The 20468-nt window shown below is 67.3% G+C and overlaps 4 protein-coding genes across 4 annotated transcripts; 2 read left to right on the top strand and 2 right to left on the bottom strand.

The window, feature by feature from the left end:
- Positions 1 to 135: 135 nt before the first annotated feature.
- Positions 136 to 8569, top strand: TNKS1BP1 (tankyrase 1 binding protein 1). Its single transcript, XM_063158368.1, is given in 13 exon segments — positions 136 to 242; positions 722 to 856; positions 982 to 1606; positions 2274 to 2346; positions 3125 to 4360; positions 4729 to 6587; positions 6710 to 6945; positions 6948 to 7024; positions 7234 to 7363; positions 7447 to 7583; positions 7735 to 7901; positions 8023 to 8088; positions 8265 to 8569. Coding segments are annotated over 11 exon segments (4695 nt in total). The 5' UTR covers positions 136 to 242; positions 722 to 762; the 3' UTR covers positions 8084 to 8088; positions 8265 to 8569.
- Positions 8570 to 8749: 180 nt separating this feature from the next.
- LOC134419838 (bone marrow proteoglycan-like) lies at positions 8750 to 10145 on the bottom strand. The gene is made up of 5 exons (XM_063159445.1): positions 9950 to 10145; positions 9686 to 9864; positions 9472 to 9606; positions 9061 to 9172; positions 8750 to 8902 (listed from the first exon to the last, which is right to left on the bottom strand). The coding sequence occupies exons 1-5, from the start codon at positions 10008 to 10010 to the stop codon at positions 8844 to 8846; spliced, it is 546 nt and encodes a 181-aa protein (XP_063015515.1). The 5' UTR covers positions 10011 to 10145; the 3' UTR covers positions 8750 to 8843.
- Positions 10146 to 11952: 1807 nt separating this feature from the next.
- LOC134419921 (bone marrow proteoglycan-like) lies at positions 11953 to 13195 on the top strand. Its single transcript, XM_063159520.1, has 5 exons — positions 11953 to 12071; positions 12228 to 12331; positions 12457 to 12648; positions 12802 to 12916; positions 13137 to 13195. The coding sequence occupies exons 1-5, from the start codon at positions 12011 to 12013 to the stop codon at positions 13193 to 13195; spliced, it is 531 nt and encodes a 176-aa protein (XP_063015590.1). The 5' UTR covers positions 11953 to 12010.
- Positions 13196 to 13317: 122 nt separating this feature from the next.
- SLC43A3 (solute carrier family 43 member 3) lies at positions 13318 to 20117 on the bottom strand. Its single transcript, XM_063158369.1, has 13 exons — positions 19984 to 20117; positions 17102 to 17344; positions 16628 to 16757; positions 16463 to 16509; positions 16286 to 16362; positions 16082 to 16174; positions 15757 to 15896; positions 15496 to 15602; positions 14910 to 15068; positions 14722 to 14835; positions 14319 to 14505; positions 13932 to 14055; positions 13318 to 13558 (listed from the first exon to the last, which is right to left on the bottom strand). The coding sequence occupies exons 1-13, from the start codon at positions 20084 to 20086 to the stop codon at positions 13403 to 13405; spliced, it is 1680 nt and encodes a 559-aa protein (XP_063014439.1). The 5' UTR covers positions 20087 to 20117; the 3' UTR covers positions 13318 to 13402.
- Positions 20118 to 20468: the final 351 nt, after the last annotated feature.

A 20468-nucleotide genomic window follows, 5' to 3' on the forward strand; every position in this document is an offset into this window, starting at 1 on the left:
TGGGGCAGGAGGGAGCGAGGCGGGGAGAGGAGGGCGGCGGGGGGGAGGGCAGGGGAGAGAGGGCAGGGCCGGGAGGAGGCACCGAGCGGGTTTTTCCTGTCCCCGCAGCCCCGGTGAGTCACGGGAGAGGCGGCGGCGGCAGCGTGAGACCCGCGGGGACAGTAACCCCTCCTCCCCGCCCGCTCTGCGCCCCCCACGTGTGTCCCCGGCCCGCCCCCGACCATGAGGCCGCGGTGGGGAAGGTGAGTGGGGCACCCGCGGCCCCTGAGAGGGGCTGGCCGAGGGTCTCGGGGGACCGGGCGGTGCCTCCTGGGCTGCCGGGGGCTCGGAGGGACCGGGAGTGACCTGGGCAGGGAGCTCAGATGGGGATCGGGGCAAAGTGGGGGCCAGCTCGGCGCTGGGGGTTTGGCGAAGGTCGGTGAGAGTGACACGTGTGTGCTGGGACAGGTTAGCGCAGGGTCACACAGATACAGGAGCGGCCCCGCGGCGTTAGGGGGTGTCGTGTGGGGTCCCTGTGGTTACGGGGGGGTTGGGACCGTGTCTGGCTCTGCTGCTGGGGCCAGGCTGGCTCAGGTGAGCCGGGGCCAATGTACTAAGGGTGGCACCGCGGTGTGATCACCGTTTGGCACAGCTGGACAGGGCTTGGCACGGGGCCTCACAGGGTGGTTGGGTTCCCCCAGGCTCGGAGCGCTCCCCAAAACCGTTCTCCCTCTCTCACCAGGGGCTGACCCCGTGCTGAGCCCCCCACTTCCCTGCGTCACCATGGCCTCCCAGCCGCAGCCCCTGCCCCCCGCCGTGCCCTGCGCCTCCCCTGCCGGCACCGCGGGGGCCGGGCTGGCTGGCAGCCCCGATAAAGGTCAGTACCCCGGGCTGGGGGACACCGCGGCGGGGGGGCTGCTGGGGCGGCCCCCCGAGGGCTGTTCCTGGTTTGGGGGGCCGCAGCACTCCGCTGACCCCGTCCCCCTCCCTTGCTCTCTGCAGGCAGCGCACGCCCCAAGCCCCCGGTGCGGCCCAAGCCCCGCGTGCTGCCCAAGCCGGCCGTGCCCGCCAAGCCCCCGGTGCCGCCCGCCACGCCGGGCCCGCGGCACCCCCGGCCCGAGCTGCCCTCGGCCGAGAAGATGAACCGCCTGGCCGGGCCCCAGCCCTACAGCGGGGCCGGCGCGGGGGGGCCCCTCCGGCGCCCCTCCTTCACTGTCAGATCACCCGAGACCCCCAACGGGAATGGGCCCTCGTCGCCCTCGGTCACGGGCACCGAGGAGGAGGTGCCGCCAGCCCCGCCAACCCCCTCGCGCAAGGGCCCGGCGCCCTTCAAGGTGACGCCGGTGCCGGTGGCTGCCAGGCCGGAGCGGTTCCCGGGCACCACCGTGGAGGAGATCCTGGCCAAGATGGACAGCAGGGAGGGCCCGGGCAGCCCGGACCGGGCCTGGCTGTCGCCCTTCTGCACCGACCCCTCCTCCCGCTTCGGCTCCAAGACCTTTGTTGCGTTCCGGAAGCGTCCCAGCGGGGAGGCAGACGGAGACCCTGCCGGCGAAGCCCCGCAGATGCCCCGACCTACGGCAGGCGAGCTGGGAATGGGGGATGATGGACACCCTGTGGCTGAGATGAGGTGAGGGCACAGGGACCGACGCCGGGAGGAGTGGCAGTGGGAACAGGGGATATCGCTCCGAGCCATCCCAGGCTTGTGAATGTAACGGAGCTGAGGTCTGGTCGCCGGCACGGGGCCCAGGTTCCTCCCGAGCCGCAGTGCCTCGAGCTGCCTCCGTGGGAAGGCCGGGGTGGCTGGTGCCAACCACAGAATGGGCTGTCCCGGGCCAGGAGCAGCCTGTGGGCGGGCTCTGAGCCAGCCCCTGGGCTGGGAGTTACAGACAGGGTCGGTCCCCCAGGAAATGCTCCTGATTTTCCAGCCTTGCTATTTTTTCCCTGCTGGGCCATGGCAGGGCACAGGGAGCAGTCAGATCGGCAGGACTCCCAGCTGCAGGATGTCCTGGGCTAGGGCCAGGGCTTGGCCACGATCCCGAGAGCCGGGCACCTCAGGGAGAGCTGGGCGGGGGCTGCTGTGAGCCACAGTGTGAGAAACTCGCTCCCAAAGGACCGAAAACTTTCCGGAAGGGGAGCCGGGGCCGCTTTGCCTCCTTCCCCTCGCAGCCCAAGCTGGAGACTGTGCAGCTGTGGCAGGGCCTGACCCCTTGTACCCTGCATCCGTGAAGGGTGGTGGGCGAATAGCACTGAAGCACACAGTGGGATTTACCCCCCTTCCCCTTCTCTCTCCACAGCAGCTCCCCCCCAGCCGGGCCGAGCTGTGCCGGGGACCCCTGTGGACGCCGGAGGCCGCCATCCCCTCCTGACGTGAGTGCTGGCCTCGCCCTCCGGCGCCATGGCGGCTCCGCTCCTGGGCTCTCTCCTTCGGGGCTCTCCTGTCTCCTCCGGGGCTCCCTCTCTGCGGGGTGCGTGTCTCTCCTTTCTCCTTGGGGTGCTGGCTGTCCCTTCCTGATGGGGGCCAGGGCCCCCTGTGCCGAAAGCCCGCTGTGGGGCCCGGGGCTGTGGGGGTGGCGTGTGCCAGCAGCAGTGCCAGGCGTGGGCAGGGAGCAGCCGTGAGTCACCAGCTGGGGTTCGGTGACCCGGCAGGTATGTGGCAGGGCAGGCCCCACGGGCACCTCGCCAGCCCCTTTCCCTGTGCCGCGCTCACTCAGGGCGGTGACCGGGACACCGGGCCGTGGTGACACTGCGGGTGGCAGCCTGGGCAGCGGCACCAGGTCACCCCAGCAAGGGGGCAAACCTCACACTGCTGGGCAGGGGGGTGCCAGCCACAGGCAGGGCAGGGGGCTGTGCTGGGGGTTCTGACTTCTTCCTGCTTCATTTCTTGTCTCCGTCTGTCCAGGTGCTCTGGGGGCTGCAGGGGGCCGGGCAGGGAGCAGGGCTGGGGCGCCGGGCGCCGCCCTGGCTGAGTCACACGGGAGCAGCCTGGTTCTGGCACGCAGCATGGGCACTTCCTGCCCCGGGTGCAGGGAGGAGAGCAGGGCTGCAGGGAGGGACCCTCCAGAGCTTTGGGGGGCTGGCTTTTGGATGGATGATGGTTGGACGTGCCTCTTGAGTGACATGACCCCCTGCTGGCTTTTTTCCACAGCTTTCCACTCTACAGCTGGGTGCCCTCGGACCTCCAGGCTCCCCAAGGCCCCCCAACTGCCCAGCTCCAGCCCCAGGAGCTCCTTTCCAGCCTGCTGAGCCCTCTGCCCCAGCCCCTGGCTCCCCTGATGCCCCCCCTGAGCTCCTGGTCCCTGACTCTCCCACACTGCCCCCTGGCTCCCCTGAATCCCCCACTCGGCCTCCAGTCGAGGTCCCTGTCACCTCCATCCAGGCCCCGGGCGCTCCCTCGGCCACCGATCCCCAGCTCAGCATCTCTCGTTCCCCTGGCTCCCCACACACTCCAGGGGAGGGATCCCCTGGCACTGCCAGCCCCCCTGGCACTCCTGAACTGCCCCCACGAGTCACCTGCCCCCCCGGCTCTCCCGAGGCTGCTGCTGAGTACCTGGGCCCCCCCAGCCCACCCCTTGCCAAAGCCTCTCGTCCCCCAGGCTCCCCAGAGGGACCTGATGACTCCACAGTGTCCCCACGGCTCTATGAGGGTCCTGATTTCAACCCCCCTCCCCGGGATGTGGGGCTCCGGCGCTCCTCAGAGGGAGTGCTGCGGCCCCCACCCACGGGGCAGGGCCTGGGGGAGCTGGGGGGCTCACTGAGTGCCCTGCACCGGGCTGGAGACCTCCAGTCAGAGCCCTCCCTGGGCAGCGAGTCGGGCTGGAGCCTTTCCCAGTCCTTTGAGTGGACGTTCCCATCGCGGGGGGCACGCTTGCCAGCCTTCCCTCCCCGCTCCCCCATCCGGGAGACGCCCGACTCAGGGCTCTCCGAAGAGGGGGAGTCCGATGGGGAGGCTGCAGCCCCCAGCCCTCCAAGGGACAGCAGGGCTGAAGGACCTGGCAGCCAGCAGGCAGAAGGGGCTCCATGCCCAGGGGGTCCCGTGGCACAGCAAGAGGCTGAGCACTCAGCAGAGGAGGAGGAAAGGGAGGCAGAGCAGGATGCTCCCATGCCCCACTCCCCACTTCATGTGACAGAGCCTGGCCAGCAGCCAGCTGAGCCTGAGTCCCCCACCCAGCCCAGCCTTACCATAGCTGCCCCCCTGGATCCAGCCCCACCAGATCCAGCTGCTCCAGCTGACTCAGCCTGGGCAGGTGATGGCCCCAAGAGCCTGCAGGGTCCTGGGGGCCCAGGCCAGGCTGAAAAACCCTCGCAGGAGCCTGACCCCCACACTGACCCGGGCTGGCTGACAGAGCTGTTGGAGTCACCTGGGGTCCACAGCTCTCCAGAGGTGAGGGGTGTGGGGGCTCTGTGGGGTTGGTGTGGGCTGGGCTTCTCCTCCCTGCCCTCCCTGGAGCAGTGGGATGAAACAGGATGGGTGGGGGTCGGTGGAGGCTGAGCAGGACTGTGTGCTGAGGGGCAGGGGGTGGGGTCTGCCCCCTCCCTGGGATGAGCCCCGCAGTGCTGTGTCTCTGAGGTGTTCCTCAGGGACAGGGGGTGGGGTCTGCCCCTTCCCTGGGATGACCTCCACTGTGCCCCTGAGGTGTTCCCCTCCTCCCCAGCTCCGCTGCTGTGGGAGCCAGAGCTGCACTCCCTTCAAACTCCTCTCCTTTCTAACCTCTTTTCCCCCTCTGACTCCTGTCCCCTTTATTCCACCAGAACCTGCTGGGCTGGTCACGGAAGGACCTGTGCAGTGAGTTCGGCATTGGCCACCCTCGCCAGGACAGCACCTTTGACTGGATCCACCCAGGTGCATCCAGGGAGAGAGACTGGCCTGTTGAGACCAAGCAGGACCAGGAATTTGGGACCAAATCCAGCTGGGACAGCAACCACAGCAACAAGGACAGCACTGCCTGTGAGAGCTGGAGCAGTGACTACAGAGCAGCGGAGCTGATGGGGGACACGAAACTGGGCTGCAGCGACTGGTCCCGGTCCCTTGGCACTGCAAAGAGCTCCCCACAGGATCCAGACTTCAGTGCCAGCACAGCTGAGTGGGGCCAGGGCTATGGCAGCACGGAGGAGCTTGGCTCCAGACAGGCCAACTGGGGCAGTGGCCTTGGCACGGGACACGTCCGGCAGCTGGACAAGGAGCCACGCTCCGGGCAGCCTACCTGGGCAGACAGGTACAGCGACAGGGACACGGAGATGAAGGACAGGGAGCTCACCCCAGACTGGGCCAGTAAATACAGCAGCCAGGATGCTGGGAGCAAGGAGGAGAATTTAACACTGGGCTGGGCTGGCAGATCCAGCACTGGGGACAGCCCAGATAAGGAGCTCAGCCCCAGCCGGCCAGCCTGGGATAGGAGGTATAACCCCAGGGACATGGAGAGCCAGGACAGGGAGTTCAGCCCCAGCCGGCCGGCCTGGACTGGTGAAATCAGGGACATGGAAAGCCAGGACAGGGAGTTCAGCCCCAGGAGACCAGCCTGGACTGGTGAATACAGGGAAACAAAAAGCCAGGACCAGGAGTTCAGCCCCAGCAGACCAGCCTGGGGTGACAGATCCAGCAGCAGGGACATGGAGAGCCAGGACCAAGAGTTCAGCCCCAGCAGACCACCCTGGGATGACAGATCCAGCACCAAGGAGATGGAGAGCCAGGACCAGGAGTTCAGCCCCAGTAGGCCAGCCTGGGATGACAGATCCAGCAGCAAGGAGATGGAGAGCCAGGACCGGGAGTTCAGCCCCAGTAGGCTGGCTGAAGCCAGTGAATGCAGTACCAGGGCTTTGGAAACCCATGAGTTCAGTCCCAGCGGAGCAGCCTGGGGTGACAGATCCAGCAGCAAGGACATGGAGACCCAGGACAGTGAATTCACATCCAGCAGAGCAGCCAGGGATGGCAGGCACAGCACTGGAGACACGGAGACCCAGAACGGGGAGTTCAGCCCCAGCAGAAGTGTCTGGGATGACACATCCAGCACCAGGGATATGGAGGCGCAGGACAGAGAGTTGAGCCCCAGTGGAGCAGCCCAGGATGGGCAGCACAGCTCTGTGACCCCCAGGGAGGAAGAGCGGGAGCGGGTCCCAGCCCGGCTGAGCTGGCCCAGTGAGGGCAGCATCGGACAGAGCGGGCTGGGCAGGGTTGGTGAGCAGGACATGCCCAGCTCCCACCGCCCCGAGCCCCCAGCCCAGGAGCCCACCTGGAGCAGTGCCCACCAGCAGGAGCGTCGCAGCTCTGGCAGCAGGGACTGGGCTGGGGAGCTTGGAGCAGCTGAGTGCCAGAGCCAGTTCGGTGTCATTGGCACAGAGCGGGTGCCAGATCCCTGCAGTGCCGGAGCCTTGGATGGCTCCATGTCCGGGGTCCTGCCACAGCCCCGGGCACGCTTGCACAGGGATCTCTCTCTGGACATGGGCAATGCCCGCTGGAGCCAGGACCTGGACAGCTGGAGTGTGGAGCCACAGGATGCTGAGGCCAGGCGCCAGGAGTGGGCGAGTGCCTTCAGCGCCCGCTGTGCCGCCCGCAGCCGGGACCTTGGTGCGGGGGAGCGGAGCGTGGGAGGGGACACTGGCGCAGAGCACGGGTAAGGAGGGCACCGGCGGTGGCAGAGAGGGAGCAGCTTCCCCTGTGTCAGACTGAGGGGTTTGGGGCAGGGCTTATGTTACCTGGGGCTAGAGCAACTCTGGGATTTTGTTCCCCAAGCAGGTTAGCCCCCAGCCCTTTGATGGGTGACGTTCCAGCTGATTGCTTGGCTGTGGAGCCCCCCTGGAGTGAGTCACCCAGCCACTCTGAGGAGGAGAGGCATCCCTCTGAACCAGCCACTGCCTCACAGAGCCCCACGGTCCCCCTTCTGCTGCCAGAGGCTGTCAGTGGGATCCCAATGGACACAGGAAGTGAGGAACAGCCCTCGGACCACCCAGATGAAGAGAGCTCCTTGAGCTGGGGGAGCAGCGGCTCTCACTGACTACCCCCCAGCCCGAGGGGTCCGTGGAGCAGGGGCAGGAATTTCCTCTTCTGGAGGTGAGTGGAAGTGGGGTCATTCCAGTCACCCTGTATGGCCTGGGACACAGCATATGTCTGTGGATGGGGCTCTCAGACCCTGCTGCCTCCAGGGACAGCCATGGATTGGGGGCCCCCAGCACTGCTGTGGGGGCTGTGGGTGTGCTGGCTGGGGTGGGGGGTCTCTGGGCTCCCTGTGCCAGCTGTGACCTGTCCCCTGGGCTCAGCAGGACACGGAGCTCCTGGACAGCAGCGTGTTCCGCTGCAAGGCCAGCCTGGGCCGCAAGCGCCAGCACCGGGCACCATCCCTGCGCCCCACCACCAGCGAGGGGGAGAGCTGGATCTTCCAGGACTCCACAGGTGAGCCCAGTGGGGATGGGGGTGGGAGCAGGGTGTCTGTCCTGGCACAGTGTCGTGGTGACACTGTCCCTATGTCCCCACAGAGCCCCGGCCAGCCCCAGCAGTGTCCTCCGACGAGGAGGCAGCGGAGGAGCCCCGGAGCCGGCGGATGCGCGGCTCATCCTCGGGCAGGGGGGTTAAGGTGCCGCTTTTTCCTGGCCTCAGTGCCTCTGCCATCAAGGTGAGTCCCTTGGACTCGTGGCTGCAGGGTGGAACACAGGGAGACTAGGGCAGGGTGGAGCTGGGGCCTGGCTAAAGACAGGGAGAAGGCAGTGGCGGGATTTGGGGGACAGAGCACTGTGCTTCTCCCTGACCTCTCTCTCTGCCCCCAGGCCAAGCTGAGGGGTCGCAACCGCTCAGCCGAGGAGGGGGCATCATCAGGGGACAGCAAGGGGACCCCTCCTAAAGACCCCCATGTGCAGCGCTCCAAGTCCTGCAAGATCCCTGGTGTGAGTGGGAAACCCCCAGCCCTGCCCCCCAAGCCAGAGAAATCCTCAGGGTGAGTGTGGGGCCAGGATCCTCCTCATGGAGGCAGAAGGGGAAAGGGGGGGCTGAGGGGTCAGTCTGGCTCCCAGGACTGGTTTTGGGGGGCTCATGCAGAAACTCTGCCAATACACCAGATCCGAGGCCTCTCCCCCCCACTGGCTGCAGGCCCTGAAGCTGAAAAGGAAGAAGCCTTGAGCAGGGTGAGTGTGGGATTTCATGCAGTGCTGGGGACAGCCCCCAGCTCAGGCTTCCCCATGTCTGCACTGCTGGCGGTAGCCCCTTCCCTCCTCTGTGCTCTGGCTGGGTCCTCCCGGGCTGGGTCATCCCTGGGGGGGCCCTGCAGGGTCCTCACTCCTTCCCCTTGTGTCACTTCCAGGCTCACTCCGACGCTGAAGCCCGCTGTCCCTGGACCAGGGCTGTCCCCTCCCTTGGGGACACACACACACACACACACACACACACACACACACACACACACACACACCTATGCACTTTGTACGAGCTTGCAGGGTCCCTATCTCCCCAACCCCCCATTGTACCCCATCCCCTTGGTCCCCCAGGGCCTGGGGGTGGGTACAAGCCCCCCCTGCCCCTCCGCCCTGCTCGTGTATGGCCCCGGACACAGGGCAACGGGTCCAGCTCGTGGTGCCACTGCCACAGACAATAAAACCTTGCTGTTCAGTTCAGAGTCCTGACTCTTCTCCTGGGCTGTGGGCAAGGATCAGGGAGATCCTTGAAGAGGGGACCCTGCCACTGCCATTGCCCACACAGGAGCTGTGCAGGAAAGAAGCGACACCTCCAAAACCCCTCTGTGCCCGCCCTGGGTGCACCCAGCCTGGCCCTGCCCAAACACCAAGTGCGTGCTGACAGCAAGACTTTATTGTACTCTGAGGGAGGGGGTGCAGCCCCCTGTAGGGGAACAGCAGTAGGGGAGGACTCGGGGGGACTGAGCCCCTCATATCTCGCAGATGAAGGGCAGCTGCCTCTTGCAGCGCACGCTCCTCCAGAGCCCATCTGGGGAGAGAAGAGGGGGGATCAGCCCATGGCCTGCCCACCACACCCCCACCCCCAGGGACCCCTGCAGCCCCAGATACCTTACACCAGCCCCCCAGTGTCACCTCCCCATCCCGAGCCCCCCAGCGCCCCCCTGGCCCCCCGGAGCCCCCACTGACTGTTGGTGCAGAGGGCGGTGCAGAAGCGGCGGCCGGGCAGGGGGTGCCCCCGCACCCACCGGCTGTAGTTCCAGGGGCTCCGGTCAGTCCAGTGGCAGTTCGGGTATGGCACCTGCCAGGGGAGAAAGGGTGTGGGGACTGCCAGCACTGGGGGACAGTGGGATGGGAACGGGACATGCAGGGTGGGCCATAGGGACACTGGGACAAGGCTGTTGCAGCCAGGTGGGCACTGAGGTGGAGTTGTGGCTCTCTTGGTGGGCACGGAGAGCACTGGGAATGGGATCGGGGAACCCAGGTTGTGCACTGGGAGTCGTGGCACGGGGCTGGGACACCCGGGGTGGGCACTGGGGTCACTGGGAGGAGACAGGGTGCCCCGAGGGCAGGGTGGGGGGCGCGAGGCGGGGTCCTTACTGCGGGCTTGCTGACGGCACCGATCCAGACCAGGCCGGCATTGGTGTGCCGGCGCGCCAGGAGCAGCAGGAAGGTGTTGGTGCGGGAATCGTGGATCGAGGCCAGGCGCCCACAGTAGCGCCGGGCACAGATGCGCTGCAGAGACACGGCTGTCAGGGTGGGCACCGATGCCCCCAGGCTGAGCCCCCTCCCAGCCCAGCCCACCCCATCCCACCTGGGCATGGCGGAAGCTCCGGCAGCGGGGGATGATGACGTAGCGGCAGGTGGCGGTGCCCGGCATGCTGGGGACACCGGGTGCCTGCTTGTCACTGCCCCCCCGGCACCCGCTGAACTCCTCAGGCATCTCCAACTCCGTCATGTCCTCCTCATCCTCCACCGCAGGGCTGGCAAGAGCTGGGGACACTGGCTGGGTCACCCTGGGATCAGGGGTGTCCCCAAGATGTCCCCGGGAGCAGGTGGGGATGTGGGGGACACTCACCGGAGTGGCTGACAGGAACTGTGCCCAGCAGGGCCAGAGCAATCAGCAGGCAGGGCCGCATGGCACAGGGACACTGGGGACACCACTAGCACCCTTGGGAGATCCCAGAGTGCCATCACACTCAGCCACCCTGGGAACATCCCCTGCCACCCCCAGCGTCACCCTGTCCTCCCCATGTCCCCTCAGAAACCCTTCATATCCCCACTGTCCCTCTGCCATCCCCAGTGCCACTCCATGCCCCATCCCCTCTGCCACCCCCAGTGCCACCCCCAGCATCACCCTGTCCTCCCCATGTCCCCTCGGAAACCCCCCATATCCCCACTGTCCCTCCTCCATCCCCATTGCCACCCCATGCCCCGTCCCCTCTGCCACCCCCAGAGACCCCAGCCCTCCTGTGTCCACCATCTGCCCAGTTCCTCACTTCCCACCCTTGGGTCACTCCCTCCCCTGGCTATCCTGTGCCATTCTGTCCCCCACCATGCCCCCCCCACCCTGGGCACCCCAGTGACAGACTGAGGAACCCCCCAGCCCTGGCAGCTGAGGGCTGAGCCCACCCCCGTGTTCCTCTCTCCGCTCCTCACCTGGGTCTTGTGGGGCTGTGCCCAGTGCCACCCTTATATTGGTGACAGGGACACGTGCCCCCAACCACAGCCTTGTGACATCCCCAACCACCAACTGTTGGGGACATGGTGGGGGACACCCCAGGAGGGCTCTGTCAGCGCCCTGCCCAGCCAGTGCCACAGCCTGGGGTGGGCTTGGTCCAGGGGAGGGGCTGTGGGGTTTGGGGTGCAGGGTGTGGGGAGGGGGCTGTGGGCATTTGGGGTGCAGGGTGTGGGGAGGGGGCTATGGGGTTTGGGGTGCAGGGTGTGGGGAGGGGGCTGTGGGTGTTGGGGGTGCAGGTTGGTAGTACAGGGGCTCAGGGAGGTTGGGGTACAGTGGCTGGAGGGGTTGGGGTGCAGAGGTGCACAAGGTGTGGGGAGGGGGCTGTGAGAGTTTGGGGTGCAGGTTGACAGTGCAGGGGCTCAGGGAAATTGGGGTGCAGGGGCGCACAGTGTGTGGGGAGGGGGCTGTGAGAGTTTGGGGTGCAGGTTGACAGTGCAGGGGCTCAGGGAAATTGGGGTGCAGGGGCTGGAGGCGTTGGGGTGCAGGCGTGCACAGGGCATGGAGATAAGGATTGGGGTGCAGAGTCCTCGGGGGGGCTGTGGATGCTCAGCTGCAGGCCGGGGGGCTGGTCATGGCGATGGGAGATTTAGGGGGGCTCAGTGGGGTCTGTGGGCAAACGGCCAGGCCGGACCAGGGGGCCGCGGCCGTTGGAAAGGAAATGGCCCTTGGGCAAGCGTGGCCGGCGGGAGATGCTATCAGCACCCCAACATCCCCTCTGCACCCCCAGCACCCCCAGCCCAGCCTGTGCTGCACCCCAAACACCCACCTTGCACCCCTCAAACTGGAGCAGCCACCACCTCTGCACCCACCCTCTGCCTTGGCACCCCCCAACCTGCAGCCCCCCCTCCCTGGGGGCCAAGGACTCCCTTCCCCCCAGTGCCACCCCAATGTCCCCATGGTGTCCCCAGGGCCAGGCTGGGTGGCGCAAGGCTGTGGTGGTGACATGTGGCTTTGTGCCCCCTATAAAGGGGACAACGGGCAGGGCCCCCCAGACCCCAGGTGAGGAGCAGGGATAGGGACAGGGACATGGAGGAGGACATGGGAGTGGGCTCAGCCCCTGGCTGCTGGGGAGGGGACCAGGGGTGGGCATCCCTGAGGCTGCGACAAGGGTGTTGGGGGACACGGGGGTCTCTGGGATTCCGGGAGTACATGGAAGTGGCACAGGGGATGATGGGGCACAGAGGGGCAGGATGGGGTGAGGGACACAAGGTGGAACTGAGGGTGGCAGTAGGACAGTGGGGACATGGGGGATGGCAGAAGGGCCACAGAGAGAACAGATTGTTACCAAGGGTGGCAGAGGGGCTCTGGACTGTGGTGCAGGGTGATAGGGTGACAGGGCTGTGGCATCTCCAGAGGGTGCTGGTGCTGTCCCTGCGTGTCCCTGCGTGTCCCACTGCCATGTGGCCGTGCCTGCTGCTCGCTCTTGCCCTGCTGGGCACTGTCCCTGCCAGCCACCATGGTGAGTGTCCCCCACACCCCTGCCCGCCCCCAGGGACATCTGGGGACACCCTCAGTCCCTGCCACCCCAGTGCCATGCCCACACCGCCGGTGCCACATGCCTGGGGCTGGCGGTGGGTGGCAGAGGGAGCCCCCCCCAGTACCGACCCTCCCCCAGCTGTGCCCGCAGCCCCCCGGCAGCCCCAGGGGGTCCCCGCTGGTGACACCACCCAGCTGTACTACGCCGTGGTGACGAAGCTGCGCACCTACTCGGGCGCCCAGGTGAGGGGACGTGGGCACAGGGGGTGCTCCGGGATGCCAGGCCATGCCCGTGCCACGGCAGCACGGCTGGGAGGTGCCCGTGGGCACAGGTGAGTGCCTGGTGCCAGCCCGTGCCCGTCCCACAGCGCTACTGCCAGGACGTGTACCGGGGCCGGCTGGCCTCCGTGCACAGCGCTGCCCGCAACCAGGAGCTGCAGAAACTGGCACAAACCTACCGCATCATCATCGCACCCTGGATTGGAGCTGTCACCAGCTGCAGGGTGAGGGCACTCTGGGGACAAGGGGCTGCCAAGGGGTGCTGGGAGCTGCTTTGGGGGGTGAGGGGCTGGGGCTGCTTTGTGTGGGACGAGCCTGGGGCTCGAGGCTGGGTTTTGAGGCGTGAGGGGCTGGCTGCTGGTTGCTGGTTTTTGGGGTTGAGAGGCTGGGGAGGGTGGTGGGGGCTCTCCCTGGGGACTGAGGTGTTAGCACAGCAGGCAGGGCAGTGGGAGTCCTACTGGGAGGACTCCAGCCCCTGGAACTACGCAAACTGGGCGCCCACTCACCCCTTCCACATCGTCACCACCTGCACCACCCTCAGCGTCCGAGGTAAGCTCACCCAGCCACCGTGTCCAGGCTTGGGGGGTGCTGGGGAGGGGAGCACAGGCTGCTGGGGCATTGGAGGGACATTGGGAGGGCACTGTGGGGAGGCGAGCACAGGGCACTGGAGGAGGCAAGGGTGGGGGGTAGAGGGGGCACTGGAAGTGGTTGCATGGTACTGAGGGGCCCTGGGAACCAGCCATGGCCCTGACACTGTCCTTGTCCCCAGATGGGCTCTGGCGAAGCCACTTCTGCTTCGAGCTGCGTCCTTTCATCTGCCAGTACTGAGCCCCCGGCGCTGCCATGGCAGCCCAGTTCCTTTCCCAGTAAAGCAGAGAAGCCCTGAGCCGTGTCTGTGTGCACCAGGGGCCTGGGGACGGGGCTGGGGGTTCGAGGGGCAGCACAGTGAGCAGAGGGGGCAGTGATGTTTATTATCCCCACCCCGCTGGCATAGCGCCCCCAGGCCGGTACAAAAATGGTGTTTGGGCGTGGGGCTCAGTGCGGGGTCTCGGCGTGGATCTCAGTGCTGGGGGGCGCTGCCAGGGGGGTGCCAGCCATGCCCAGCTCCTTGGCTCGCCGCTGGCACTCGCGGGCCACCACCACGGGGCTGACAAAAGCCACCAGCACCACGGTGATGAGCCCCAAGTTCATCTGCAGAGGGGAAGAGTGTCAGGGCAGGGGTCTGGGGGGCCGTCCCCCATCCCCTGTGTTAGGCCAGGACCCTTGTGGCAGCACCTCCATTTCCCCAGGAGCAGGACACCCATCCCTCTCTGGTGCAGGAACCCCATTTCTCATGGCATAAGACCCCACCATTCCTGGGGGAAGGACTCCATCCCTCCCGGGGCAGCATCCCCATTTCCCCATGTGGCAGGACCCCATTTTCATATGGGCAGGACCAGGATCCCCATTGTCCCAAGGGCTGAGACCCCCATTTCCCCATCTGGCAAGCCCCCTTCCCTCCCAGAGCAGGACCCCATTTCCCCGTGGAGCAGCCCCCCAGCCCTCACTCTGGGGGCACACTCACATAGAAGGGGTCCCCCTGGAGCGGCCCCTGCACCAGGGCGACACAGGGGTACTGCAGCAGGGCCACCAGCGCCGACAGTGCCATGGCCAACCCGTAGAGCTTCCCGAAATGCTGCGGGGGAAACCTGCCAGGCACCCATGTCACCAATGGGCACCTCCTGGCACCCCTACTCTGGCACCCTCCTGAGCCCTGACACCTCCACTGTGTCACCTGCCACCCTCCAGCGCCACTGCCATCCCCTGCCACCTTCCAGTGCCACCGCCATCCCCTCCCACCGCATGCTGACCGTGCCGCCCTGGCTGTCCCCTGCCACACCCACAACGACAGTGCCACCATGCCCTGTCCCGCTGAGCCCTGCGCCCCCCGAGGCTGTCCCCAGTCACTCACGCGATGGCCAGGAAAGCGGCGTTGCCGCCGTACAGGAAGGAGCGGCTGATGACCTGCAGCACGAAGGTGCCGAACTGGGCGGGCAGGACAGGCACGGCGGCCAGCACGGAGAACAGCAGGCACAGCGCCACCGTCACCGCCAGCGACAGCACCGCCGAGCGCAGGTCTGCCAGCGCGGCCAGCGTCCCTGTGGGCAGGGGGGTCACGCCATGGGGACACCGCCCCCAGGGACCGCGGGCTCGGGCACGTGGTGGTGGCAGCAATGAGGACACAGGGGACAGGGAGCACAGGACAGGACTGGGAGGGGTGTTACCCCCCTAGTGTGGGTCAGGGAGGGGTTCTGCGTGGGGTGAAGGGCCGTGGGGGTCAATCACCCGCGGGCATGGGCTGGGGGCTCAGTTACCCTCGGGGCGGGCGCCCTTTCCCCGCTTGTGCCGGTCGAGGATGAGGCCGTTCCAGGGGGCGCAGAGCACCCCGCAGAGCTGGGTGCAGGCGAAGGCGTTGGTGTATGTGCTCACTGTGGGGGGACAGCGTCAGGCGGCAGGGCCAGCCCGGGGGTCCCTGCCGTGTCCCCCCGCCGCCGTGCCATACCCAGGGCGTGGTCCCCGTGCGCCAGGTGCTCCAGCTGCGGATTGAGGGTGCCGATGAACAGGTAATGGCGCAGCTGCATCACCGAGAGCCAGGCCACGTGCCAGGCGAACAGCCAAGAGCAGGCGCAGGCCCAGAACGGCGTCCCAGGGGTGTCCCCACCTGTGCAGGCGTCAGGGTCGGGCACGTACAGACACACCCCAGGTCACACCCCCCAGGTCACACCCACACCTTGTCCCGGCCACCCACTGGGGCCTCACGGCCAGGGTATGACCCTGCCCATTCAGATATGTCACCGTGGCCACCCTTTGACCACGCCCACACACTGCCACACCCAGCACTCCCTCATTTGCATATCCTTGCTGTCCTCCAGCCGCACCCATCAACAGCCACGCCCACCCATCAGAAGGCCACACCCATCTATTTGCATACGCATTGTTCCCTCCAACCCGGCCATGCACAGCCACACCCCCAGGTGACACTCCTTAATTACGTAGGCAGCCCACATCCAGCTGTGCTCACGCCCACCCACTCAAGCCCCTCCCCAAATATAAGCCCCACCCCAGCGAGCAGATCCCCACTCCGGCACCTCGAGCTATGGGGGGTTCCAGGGGTGTCTCCTCGGGTCCGGCCTCTCCCGGCGTTTGCTTGTCCTTGTGGGCTCGGTAGGAGCGGGAACGGCCCCGGCACTGCAGCCTGCGGCAGCGCCTGTGTCACCTCGTGCCCACCTGCCGGGGCTGGACCTGCCCAGGGGACAGGACCCGCTGCCCGCAGGGTGGCACCCAGCCCCGGGTGGGACCATCCCCTTCTCCCCAGAGCCCCCAGAGGCGGGGCACAGGCACCCCCATACCCGTAGTCGTAGTCGGGGGGCAGCGGGTAGGGGATGCGGCTGCGTGGCATCAGGAAGAGGGTGCGCAGGAGGTGCCAGGCACTGCAGGCTGCCAGGAACAGGAACATGGCCCGCAGGGACAGCCCCTGCTCGTACAGCAGCTGGGGACAAGGACGGAGTCAGGGACAGGGACAGGCTGCCAGCGGCCACCTGCTCAAGCCTTAGGTGTGTCCCCATATGTGACTCAGTGTGTCCCAGACTGTGTCCCCAATGTGTCCGTGGATGTGACCCAGCTGTTCCCAGCTCTGCCCTCCCCTGCCACCACTGCCACGTCCCTCACACCCACCTTGACGATGAGGAAGATGGCGGAGGAGGAGTCGAAGGCCCCGTTGTAGAGGGTGATGATGATGGAGCGGTAGTTCCCGAACAGGTTCCCCACCTGGCACCGAGAGACCCCTGTGTGCCATCAGAGCCCTCATGTGCCACACAGGGTGGGTGTTGGACAGGTGTCCCACCACCATATGGGTGTCAGGGTGCAGGGGGAACCCACCTGCATGTTGGTGAGGATGAGGAGGATGCCACCCACCGACAGCATGGACATGGCCGGGAAGAGCAGCACCGCCAGCTCTGGGGACACAGGGGTCAGTGGGGACACAGGGGTCAGTGGGGACAGGGGTTACCAAAGAGGTCCCCCCAGGGCTGGGACACCCTGGCCACAGGATCTCACCTGGTGTGGAGAAGGCGACGAGCAGCGTCCCGCCAGTGTAGAGGGAGCTAAAGGGGACAGCGGTGACATGTGGGGACAGGAATCAAAGGAGATTCCCCTCCCCCACTCCAATGACCCCCATTCCCGGCAGCCCCAGCCGTGTCCCCCGTGTCCCCCATCACTCACATGGCGATGAGGCGTGCGGCCGTGGTGCCGAAGCGGTCGAAGACGACACCCATGGGGAAGGTCATGAAGTTGTTCATGAAGGAGCCGATGGTGAAGACCAGGGAGAACTGCTCATCCTGCCCACTGCAGTCTGGGAACGGCCACAAGTGGGGCATGGGGACACGGAGACAGGGGCATGGGGACACCGGGAATACCACGGGTGTGGGGACGCAGGCACCCGGGGACACGGGTCAGCGGAGATGCAGGGGACACCGGGCATGTGGGGACACCACGGACGTGATGGTAGTGGAGACGTGGACTGGGGGACAGCAGGCACATGGGCGTGGGGACAGCGGGGACACAGAGCACTGCAGGGCATCAGGACACCGCAGACAGCAAAGACACAGGCACAGTGGGGACATGGGACAGCTCGGGGCATTGGGACAGCGGGGTCACGAGTCAGGGGACCATAGGGACACGGGGGGGGGTCCATACCAGACCCCAGGGTGAGGTTGGGGCCGGGGGTGGCGGAGGGCTGGCACAGCCCCTCGAAGTAGCCCAGGTCCTTGAGGACGAAGACGAGGGAGGCCCAGCCGAAGATGATGCCGCAGAAGGCGCCGCACTCCAGCAGCCCCGACAGGAGCGTCCCCAGGCGCTTGGCCAGCCCTGCTCCCCCTGCCATGGCACCTGCCCAGGCACCCACGGGCCTGGCACCAGCCTGGGGCGTCTTCACCAAACCTGGGGGTCACAAAGGGCAGGTGTCACGCCGTGCTGGCACCCACCGGGGCACGGGGACACCGGGGTGCACAGGGGCACATGGGCATAGGGCACTGTCACCCCAGCTCTGCCCCTTGTCCCTGGCCACAGCGGCTGGCACCAGTGTCCCCCCATGTGCCGGGGTGCAGGGCAGGGCCTGCAGCAGCCAGGGCTTGCACATGTGGGGACAGCTGGTGACATGTGGCACATGGCCATTGACAGACACACACATAGATTTATGGGCACACACACAGGTTTGCAGGGGCACACACAGATTTATGGGCACACACACACAGCTGTTCACAGGCACTCACAGGTTTGCAGGGGCACACACAGATTTATGGGCACACACAATTGTAAGCACAAACAGCTGTTCACAGGCACTCACACAGGTTTGCAGGTGTGCACACCTGCACCGTGCCTGCTGACTCCTGTCCTGCACCCCTCACCCACCTGCATGAGGCCAGGCCCTGCTGCTGTCACTGTCACCTTCACCGCTGCCCTGCAGCCTGACCCCCGGCAGCATGGCTGGGTCACACCTCCCCACCCCAGTGACTCCCCCATAATCTCTTGGGAGCACACTCGGGTCCCCCAGGCTGCCGGTCCCCGATAGTGCCTCGGGCCCCCTGATAGCACCTCGGGCCTCCCGATGGGGGCTCGGTCCCCTCGCTGTGCCAGGAGCCCCCTGTGCTGTCCCTCTGGCCCCGAGCCAGCCTGGCCCAGGTCCTGGCACAGCCACAGGGACACTGGCACACCGCTGGGCACCCTGGTGTGAGCACTGGGGACGCCACAACAACACAGCTCACCCCAGGGACACCAGCACCCTGCTGGGGACCTGGCACGGCCCTTGGGAAACTGGCACTCTTCCTAGTGATGCTGGCACAGCCCCTGGGGACATTGGCACCCCCTCAGGGACACCAACACACCCTCCCCCCTAGGGCCTGGCACAGTGCTTGGGAATCTGGGACAATCCCTGGAGATGCTGGCACAGGGACGCAGGCACGCTGCAGGGGACAGTGACACACCCCCAGGGCGCCAGCACAGCCCCTGAGACCCTCCCTTGGGGACCCTGGCACAGCCCTCGGGGACACTGTCACACCTCTGGAACCCTGCCACCCCCTGGGGGATCCTGTCATGTCCCCAGGGATCCCCTCACACTGCTGAGGACCGTGACAGGTCTCCTGGGGACGCTGCTGCCCCAAGCACTGCACTGCACTGGGGCTGTCACCGTGCTGGGGCTGACCACAGGTCACCCCACAAAGCAGCTGGGACTCTCCTGTGACCCACAGCCGGGTGCCAAAGGCACCGAGGCCACGTCAGCCCCAGCTCCCTCAGCCACACAGAGCCTGGCTCTGCTGCCCCTGTCCCCGTGTCACTGCCCAGGGCCTGTGGCTGTCCCGCGGTAATGAGGGTAATGAGCCTCATTACAGTGACCAGCAGCTAAAGATTAACCTGCACAGAGCCGGGGCGGGGGGGCCCGGGGGGACCTGCGCTGTGCTTAGCCACTCAGGTGGTTAAAAATAGCACAGGCAGGGGCTGTGACAGCAGCTGGGGGGCACTGGGGCTCCCTGACATGTGGGGGGCACCCCGAGCCACTCACTATGGGTGCCAGCCACTGGGCCTCGCTGGGGTGTCCTGGACACGCTGTCCCTGCCAGCCACACGGGTGTGTCCCTCAGCAGTGACCCCCCCATACTGGTGAGAGCTCCCCCATACTGGTGAGAGGCCCCCTGCACTGGTGAGCCCTCCACGAGGGAGCAGGAGGCTCCAGCTCGGGTCAGCATCAGTGGCTCTGTCCCCGTTGTCCCTGCCGTGTCCCCCAAGCTCCCCCCGGGCCGTGAAGGGGCAGGGGGTGTCACAGGACCCCTGGGGGCTGCCCAAGGGCTGGGCGCCCCTCCCCGCCCCGCTGCCCCGGCGGGACGCGGTGTCCCGGGGCGGGCACTGCCCGCGGCCCCCGGAGCGGAGCAGCCCCGGCCGCGGGGATCTGCCCGCACTCGTGTGGCGGGGGGACACACGCGTGTCCCGGGAGTGGGCAGCCGTGCGGCTCGGCCGTGCCGGCCCCCCGAGCCTCCCAACGGCCCCGGGGCCGAGGCGGCTCCGCCACGCGTACCCCGACACCGCCCCGGACACCCCGGACACCCTGGACACTCCGGGCACCCCGGGCACCCGCACCGCGCCCGCGCCGAGCCCAGTCCCGCAGGCCACGGGGCCAAGGCCCTCGGTCCTTCCGCATCCTCCCGTCCCGGTCACAACCCCCTCCCGCCGCCGCTCCGTGTCCATCCGGGCCCCTCCGGCTCCTCCCGCCGCATCCCCGCGCCGCTCACCCGCCTCCCGCCCGGCCCGGCGGGGAGGGGACCGGGCTCTCCCCGCCCGGCGCTCCCGGCGCTCCCGGCGCTCCCGGTGCCCCCGGTGCCGCGGCCCCTCACCGCGGGCGGAGCAGAGCGGAGCTGCCGGGCCTGGCCGGGCCCCGCCCCCGGGCCCGCGGTTGGGGGGGCGCGGGAGGCGGCCTCGGTGCAGCGGCCCCGGCACCCGCGGGTCCGCCCAGGAGGGGCCGGCCCGGCACGGAGCCCGTCCCCGGCGCCGCCCGCGCGCCCCTCGGCGTGTGCAGGTGTGGCAGCTCACCTGCCGCCCCCAAGGTGCGCTCCCGGCGGCGCCACCCTCGGCTCGCCCTGCTGCTCACTCTCGGGCCGGTTCTCAGTGATGCTTGGGTCACCCCTCGGGCCATTCCCGGACACCCCAGGGCCACCCTTGGGCCATCCTGGGCCCCTCCCGCTGTGCCATCCCAGAGCCATGCCCATGCCGCCCCGCCGCGCTGTGCTGTGTCCCCTGGCTGTCCCTGGTCCCCCACCCCCTGCCTTCGCCCCGCCCAGGACACTGCTGTCCCTCCTGTCACCCTCTCCTCCACATCCTCTCCTCTGTCCCTCTGTCCATCCACCAGTGCTTGCAGGCACCCGGTCTGTCCCCACCTGTCCCCACTGCTGCAGCCTCTCATCTGCTCTGCCAGCTGCCCTTCTGTCTGTTCATCACCCGTCCATCTGTCCATCACCCATCCATCTGTCTGTCACCCATCCATCTGTCCATCATCGGTCTGTCTGTCACCTGTTCAT

This window comes from Melospiza melodia, chromosome 6 (assembly GCF_035770615.1).
Source record: "Melospiza melodia melodia isolate bMelMel2 chromosome 6, bMelMel2.pri, whole genome shotgun sequence".
Lineage (NCBI taxonomy): Eukaryota > Metazoa > Chordata > Aves > Passeriformes > Passerellidae > Melospiza > Melospiza melodia.

Excerpts from the sequence above, each read along its gene's own strand:
- LOC134419838 (XM_063159445.1), bottom strand. The coding sequence starts at position 10,010 with ATGCGGCCCTGCCTGCTGATTGCTCTGGCCCTGCTGGGCACAGTTCCT. Across the intron at positions 9,607-9,685 it reads GGAGCTTCCGCCATGCCCAG|CGCATCTGTGCCCGGCGCTA; the intron begins GTGGGATGGGGT and ends GTGTCTCTGCAG. Across the intron at positions 8,903-9,060 it reads CACCGCCCTCTGCACCAACA|ATGGGCTCTGGAGGAGCGTG; the intron begins GTCAGTGGGGGC and ends TTCTCTCCCCAG.
- LOC134419921 (XM_063159520.1), top strand. The coding sequence starts at position 12,011 with ATGTGGCCGTGCCTGCTGCTCGCTCTTGCCCTGCTGGGCACTGTCCCT. Across the intron at positions 12,332-12,456 it reads GCACCTACTCGGGCGCCCAG|CGCTACTGCCAGGACGTGTA; the intron begins GTGAGGGGACGT and ends CCCGTCCCACAG. Across the intron at positions 12,917-13,136 it reads CACCACCCTCAGCGTCCGAG|ATGGGCTCTGGCGAAGCCAC; the intron begins GTAAGCTCACCC and ends CCTTGTCCCCAG.
- SLC43A3 (XM_063158369.1), bottom strand. The coding sequence starts at position 20,086 with ATGGCCCGAGGGGTGACCCAAGCATCACTGAGAACCGGCCCGAGAGTG. Across the intron at positions 16,510-16,627 it reads GCCGCACGCCTCATCGCCAT|CTCCCTCTACACTGGCGGGA; the intron begins GTGAGTGATGGG and ends TGTCCCCTTTAG. Across the intron at positions 15,603-15,756 it reads CCCCCCGACTACGACTACGG|GCTGCAGTGCCGGGGCCGTT; the intron begins GTATGGGGGTGC and ends GCGCTGCCGCAG.